Source organism: Pterocles gutturalis, unplaced genomic scaffold (genome assembly GCF_000699245.1).
Source record: "Pterocles gutturalis isolate BGI_N339 unplaced genomic scaffold, ASM69924v1 scaffold22419, whole genome shotgun sequence".
In the NCBI taxonomy this organism is placed as follows: Eukaryota; Metazoa; Chordata; class Aves; order Pterocliformes; family Pteroclidae; genus Pterocles; species Pterocles gutturalis.
The window spans coordinates 3,173-9,857 of record NW_010136365.1 but is presented as its reverse complement, the minus strand read 5'-3'; the positions used below and the strand labels follow the sequence as shown (position 1 = coordinate 9,857).

At 46.0% G+C, this 6,685-nt stretch overlaps 1 protein-coding gene across 1 annotated transcript in view; it reads right to left on the bottom strand.

Moving 5' to 3' along the window:
• Window positions 1-1,336: 1,336 nt before the first annotated feature.
• The window catches only part of LOC104468223 (myelin transcription factor 1-like), a 7,228-nt gene continuing 1,879 nt past the window's right edge, over window positions 1,337-6,685 (bottom strand). The window contains exons 2-6 of the mRNA XM_010082277.1: window positions 5,049-5,270; window positions 4,390-4,481; window positions 3,404-3,507; window positions 3,137-3,280; window positions 1,337-1,576 (exon numbers count right to left, since the gene is read on the bottom strand). Of these exons, the coding sequence (XP_010080579.1) occupies window positions 1,436-1,576; window positions 3,137-3,280; window positions 3,404-3,507; window positions 4,390-4,481; window positions 5,049-5,270 (703 nt within the window). The 3' untranslated portion in view covers window positions 1,337-1,435. The remainder of the gene's footprint in view (window positions 1,577-3,136; window positions 3,281-3,403; window positions 3,508-4,389; window positions 4,482-5,048; window positions 5,271-6,685) is intronic.

Sequence of the window (6,685 nt, the reverse complement as noted above, 5' to 3'; positions counted from 1 at the left end):
GCTGGGACACCTGGAGGTGGGGGGGTTGCCCCTGTCCGCTTCTGAACTGTTTGCAGCAAGGGGCCAGTGAGCTCCCTGCTCAGATGGGAGCGAAGGTGCGGAGAGCAAACCCGCGGGTGACAGCCGGCTCCGCGCGCGATGGAGCAGGTGCTGGGGAGCAGCATCGCAAAGACATTCATGTTCTTTAAGTGCACAGTGGGCTGCAGGGCTGCGTGTACCGAGCTGCTGACAAAATGCTTCTTTGGAAGAATACCCAATACCTGAATACTTTTTTTTCCTTTACTTTTTTTTTTTTTTTTTTTTTCAGAATGGCGCTTGCGCTGCGATTTTGCGCAAAGCGTAGAACACCAAACCAAAAATTACCCATTGCCCTGGGGATATCCGTAAGAAATCAACTACTGATTCCTGGTAGGTAAGCACTTAGCTGGTCGTCAATTAACATCTCTCTTTTTGTTGGTTTTTGTTCCCTTTCTTTTTTTTTTTTTTTTTTTTTTTTTGCTCATTGCAATCTCGAACGTCCTCTGGCATTGATGTATGATCTGTGGACTGGCAGTACTGCGCCACGGTAAGGATGATCACTATAATGAAAAGAACCAGAACTGTCATCAAACAGACTTCCAAAAAATCATATACACCGGACCATGACACGTTAAAGAATTTTTCCATATGAAATATCTGGTAGTGGCCTATTCATAATAGCTATTCTCATCTTTAAGACAGACAAAGGAATACTGTAGTTGCAAACTCCAAAAAGCTTCCCTGAGAACCTTTTTTTTTTTTTTTCCATTGCGCTTTCCACTGGAGATCCAGAACTGCTCTTCAGATTTTTTTCCGAAAATAAAAATAAGCTGCTTTATAATACTTCAGAGTTCCCATGCCCAGTGGATATCTGAACACCTCCGGGGTGGGAGGCCCAGCACAGGTTCAGATTTACAGGTAGCTTGCAGCTCCAGCACTTGTAGCAACATAGAACGTAATTTCATGGGTGAGTAGGTGATCTGGACATACGACCATAGACAACATGAGGGTTTAAGCCAGTCATCAGGCTAGTCTTGGATCAGACAAGACCCTGTTCTTGTAACGTTTTAACCCTTGGATTGACTCTGCAAGAGCATGGCGGCTCATGAAAGACGCCTGCTCTTCACCAGCTACCAAGCCCCACAGCCTACTGCAGAATTTAGCCTTCCATCCTGATCTGCCTCGTGGTCCAGGTAGAAAAAATCCCACTGTTCTCAAGAAGGTCCGAAGTTACAACGAGAACATTGAGTTCGATCGGTTCCACGTCTCAGAAATGGCCTCTTGGTTACATTTTTGGTCCTTTTTTTTTTTTTTTTTCTTCATTCATGAAACAAGTTTTCTAACTTGTAAACCTGAATACTTGGAGGGAAAGTTCCATCTTACAGTCTGTTCGCTCGCTCGTCTCCATCCCGTGGCACTACACCTGGATGCCCTTGACGGCTTGCTTGATGCTCTCCAGCAGGTCCTTGTTCTCCGGGTTCTGGTAGCACTCCTGGTTGGTGTACATGTCGGTCAGCGTGTTCACGTACGCATCAAAGTTCTGCTCACTAATTGGCTCCTGCAGCCAAAAAAAAAAAAACCCAATAAAAGCATTAGTGGTAGAGCAGGAAGAGGCTGAGATGTTTCTTTGCAATCAATCACCTGTGTAGGCACCAACAACTGAAGGTCTCCGTGTCGGAACCTTTTTGTGCACGGTGCTGTACATACAGGAATCTCATCGTGCAACCCCTGATCATCGAATCATCGAATCATAGAGGTTGGAAAAGACCTCAAGGATCATCAAGTCCAACCCAACACCACCTAACTCACTAAACCATCTCCCTAAGCACCATGTGATCCTGACGGTTCTTGACGGGATCTTTAATTTTAAGCGTTGGCCTTGCGGAACTATTAACAGCGCCAGGTTAAGCGTGTGCAGGCAGTTTGACAGGCCTGAGGCTGAATGAAACCGTGGAAATGAGGGGCTGGAGGATGAGAGGACTGCTGAAGCATCACGGAGGGAGTCAAAGGCAACGTTAGGAACCCGGTCACCTTGGGCTGGCGCCTGCCCACGCCGGCACGCTGCTGCTGCCGTGCAGCTTTTGCTTTTGAAGGGCATCGTGGAAACCTTGTAAATATCTAACTTGGAGTTAATGGGGAAAAAAGAAAGGGAGAAGGGAGGAAAAGAATGGGAATAAAATGAGCATACGAGTCTCGTGGGCATTATTTAATTGGAGATGCCTGAAACCTTGAAAAAATATTTGCTGAACAGTTTATTTGACCTTTATGTGTCAGATACTTCACAGAAAAGCACTCAGCGAGCGGTTTTCTGCCAGTTAGGCAGCTGGGTGAATACTATCCAAAATTGCTCTGCTGGAGGATGGCTTCCCTCCAGCCAGCCTGAATTTAAATACCAACCCCAATGAAAAGAATTCCCAAAAAAAGATGGCAGACAAAAATTAATCAAAAGCTCAGTCCTCTGATCGTTGCGATGATCTTTATGAGTTGTAAGAGGACAACATCCCCAACAACGTGAACCCCCCCCTCCACACACCTGATTTTGACAACAGTAATTACATTCTGGGGAATAAAGAGAAGGTAATTAATAGCCTTTTGTGGTTTTACTATTTTAATGCAGTCTTTTCATTTTGCAGTAACTCTATGGTAACATGCTGTGGGCTGTTAGACCTTGTTAAATTAAACAAAATACACTCTCTTTAAGAATGCTATTCTTTGGCTGCCAGCTATTCAAAACTGAATTGAAACTACCTGCATTATAATAGGAGCTGTAAGATCTTTCTGACATTGAAATCCAATCCCTCCTGATCTCTGCTTGTGCTGTCTTAGCCTAAAAGGCGCTGGGTGCCCTTGATAAAGTTTCCTATTTTGTGATAATGCTCCCAGATGTAATGAGACAGAACAATAGTTACAAAGGCAGATCAGCAGAAAATGACAACAAAAGGGAGATACAATGCAAGCTTCAGAGATAAGGCAAAAGTACTGATCTTATAAAGGACACGTAGGTGTGTATAAAGAAATTCTCCCACTCTTTAATTGTACATAAGCCTCGTCAGGAACTGGGTTTGGCACAGCTCCCTTGACCACGCTGGCTGGGGTGAGTGCCGTCCAAGTTTCTTACCATGTGCGGAAGGCGGATATTGGCAAGACTTTGGATTAGAGCCTGGCTCAACCCTGAGAGCTCCAGGAACAGGGCTTCGTTTTGCTCCTCTATGATTTTGTTTTCCTCCTCAATGTTCTTCAGGTTCTTCTCCATGGTGGAGATCTGCAGAGCAAGGCACATGGCAGGGTTATCAACCCTCTCGCAACGGCACCCACCACCACCAGCCCCCATGCACGGGGCTTGGCCATGCGTCCATGGCTTGGGTGCACGTCCAAGCACACAAACCTGCGACTGCAGCTTCACCATGGCCGCTTCCATCTCGGAGTTGGACTCGTTCAGCTCACTGATCTCCTTGTTCAGCTGCTTGATCTCTTCATCGTTCTCCAGAACTGCAGGAGAGAAGGTCACGGGCAGTCAGCAAATGCTCGTGGGAAAAGAAAAACTCCTGGGCTTTCTGCAGAGCCCATCCTGTTGCGTAGACATCACCACTCACAAAGTCCTCACCTTTGCTTTTACATCCTCTAAGCAGCATGCACATATCACCTGCCTTTTTTTTTTTTTAATTGATTTTTTTAGTAAGGTCTTTAGCATCACAGTTCAATGATACTTTATAGGTCAATATGAAAATGCAAAAGCCAACGACAGCATAGCAGTTGGAGTCCAGCACCTCCATGCACCCTGCAAGGTTGATGGCCCTGAAAACTCAGGTCATTCTGTCCAGTCCTGAGTTTGGGAAGATGCCATTTAAAGAACTAATGCATGTCTTGATTAGAAATTATGAGGTTCATAAAATAAAGCAATATTTCTAGAAGAGTGCAGGTATTTATAGATTCCAAACTCCGTAAGTATTTAAGTTAAATGCCTGAACGTTGTCAAATACCACAGAAACCTCAGTAATAGCGCTGGAAATGCAAAGTGCCGTCGCTAACAAAATTCCAGCTCCAGAAATATCTGCAGGATTAAAAGCCCTGAATAGGTGAAAATTGCTGAATGACTGCAAGGGATTTGTAAAAATGCCAGTGAATATTTCAGAAAATGGAAACTCCTCCTTTATCATTTCACCTGCTCCCTCCCACTTGGGGAGCGGTGCCGGTACCGTGCCACCCCCCAATATCCAAACAACCCAAGAAATGGGTGTTCATGGTACATCTGAGGCCAGAAATCTGAGACCAGATTTCAGTTGTTGAAACCTTCCTAGTCTGCAAAGAAAAAGATTTACAGGCTCAATACCCTGACACACCTGCAAGGCAAAAGGAGTGAAAGCCCCTTACCGTCGCTGGTCTTGAACTTTGTGTTGAGAATTTCATCCCCTGAGAGTTTTCCTTTCTTCCCAGCAAAAGTAGCTCTTGGACACCCTGACAAACTGAAAAGCAAATAAAAATGGGTTTCATAAACTCTCACTATTCATAGGTGCTTATGTTCCCAACAAAAGCACGTACCATTTGGTGGAGTTCATGCTGCGAGACAGTTCTTCTAAAAGCTTTTTATGGTACAGAGGAAATTGCTTTATGAATAATGCCACAAAACTCCCCATTTATAAGGCAAGAGCAATTTTCCCTGAACAAAGATTAGAAACCACATTGTTTCCTAAGAGTGGGTATGAGAGGTGAGGAAGGTGAGATGAGTCTGGCCGGTTTGGGCATCAAACCTCTGCTTTGGGTGTGAAAGTCCTGCTCTGGCTTGCTCATGGAAGGACTTTTCATTATTTTGCTCAACCCACATCTCACAATTGAGATAATAAAACAACTACGGGTTTTCTTTGGTGGAGAAAACTCCAACCTTGGAGCAACCTGACCGAGGTCAGCATCAAAAGCACCAGCTATTGAGCCTCGCATGAAGAACTGAACGATGCTCAACAGCATCTACAGGCAGGTAGGTTAGTCCACGACAATGTTGTCACTCTCCCGGTGATTTCAACCCTGTGTTGTACCTTCTGTGAGTGAGGAAGCTCCCATTGGCGTGGCCGGAGCCGTCACAGCCCGGGGTAGGGCAGGTGGGACCTTCATTCTTCAACGACTTCCAGGAAAATGAGGAGCCGTTGAGCGACCCTTCCTTCTGCCGGCGGGCTGCGAGAGGACACCCCGATGCGCTCCGGTGAGAGGCGTATTTGCCGCTGATGTGTCCAAGCCCAACGCAGCCAGGAACCGGACACCTGGCCAGAGGGAATTACCAAAAGTTACAGCATGGGAATGAAGAGGGACATAAGGAAATGAGGGATGAGGAGGAATGAGGAAGTCTGGGAAGAGAGTGTTCGCATTTGGGGATCTCATCTGGATTTTATGGAGTAGATGCTAGTTGATGGAAATGGCAGATGGGAAATTAAGAGCTATGGTTGCCCCTCCAAAAGGGTTGTTCTGGAAGCACTGACACGACTTGTGCTAATTGCCGGGAGGGTGAGTCCTCCAAAGCACCTCTCTCCTCCCCACTCGCAAACCTCCCGCCTAATGGCGTGCTCACCAAATTCAGCCGTTCGACAAAACCCCGGGTATCCATTAAGGTTTTTGCTGTGGTTTGCATTTCTTTAAAGATGCTAGTCAATTATAAATGCCGTTAAAAGTTTATTACTCAAGGGAGGTTACTCTAAAAAAGGGGAGGTGGAAGTAGGTAAGAAATGGCAAAAATAACCCCCGTGTCCTCGGTTTGAAAGCAATTAGGGACTTCGAGTTTCCCCGGCAAAATATCCGCTGAGCTGCTCCTGAAAAATCACAAGCTGCGTTTTGCCGCAGAAATGATTACCCTGATTGTTTATATTTCGTACAAAAGGGAGCTGACAGCAGAAGGGGGGAGCTGTACACCCAGCCTTTTCCCAAGATAATTTGAAAAATGCTGATCTCGATTTTAATCAGCTGCAAATGCAGCACAATTCACTTATAATATCCCTGCCAGCAGGATCCTCAGTAAATTCATAACATCATTGCTTTTATATGATCACGAGCAAATTACTGAATCCTCAAGAGGAAAAGGAGAGGAGGGGGGGGAAAGCGGGAGAGAGAAAGAAACAAACCCCAGCATTTAGTATGCAGCCGTTACGGCCCAGCCGTTACATATTTTACACTATTAATTTACCTTTCATTACATTTTCATTGTTAAAAAAATAAACCGGAGCAAACTAGCTGGCTTGGACAACTTTTTTCTTTTTTTTTTTTTTTTTTAATTATTATTTAACGGAAGCACCAGTAGCCATTTGATCAATTCGGCAGCCGCGGATGCTTCCGTTTTATGCCAGGGCTGGGCTGAAGGTTGAGGTGATCTGTTCGATCACGCCTGTAGCAAATTACTTGAAGGATGAACAGCAAACCCAACAGGGACTAAACGACTTTCTCCTCGATGGCCACGTGCAAAACTCGGCCAGGTTCCAAGCGGCGGAGGATGGATTTAGAGCCAAAGCTCCTTAACGCCAACCTGCACCTTGCTGCGGGAGGCAGAGCACGAGCTGTCCCGGGGCTGGGGGGAGGTGGCAGCGAAGGGACCGTTGAACCGTGTTGTTTTGGACGTGTCAGAGGAGCTTCTGCTCCTCCTGGGCGTGCTGGAGGGGCTTCGCTCCTGTGCGGGGGGGGGCTGGGGGGG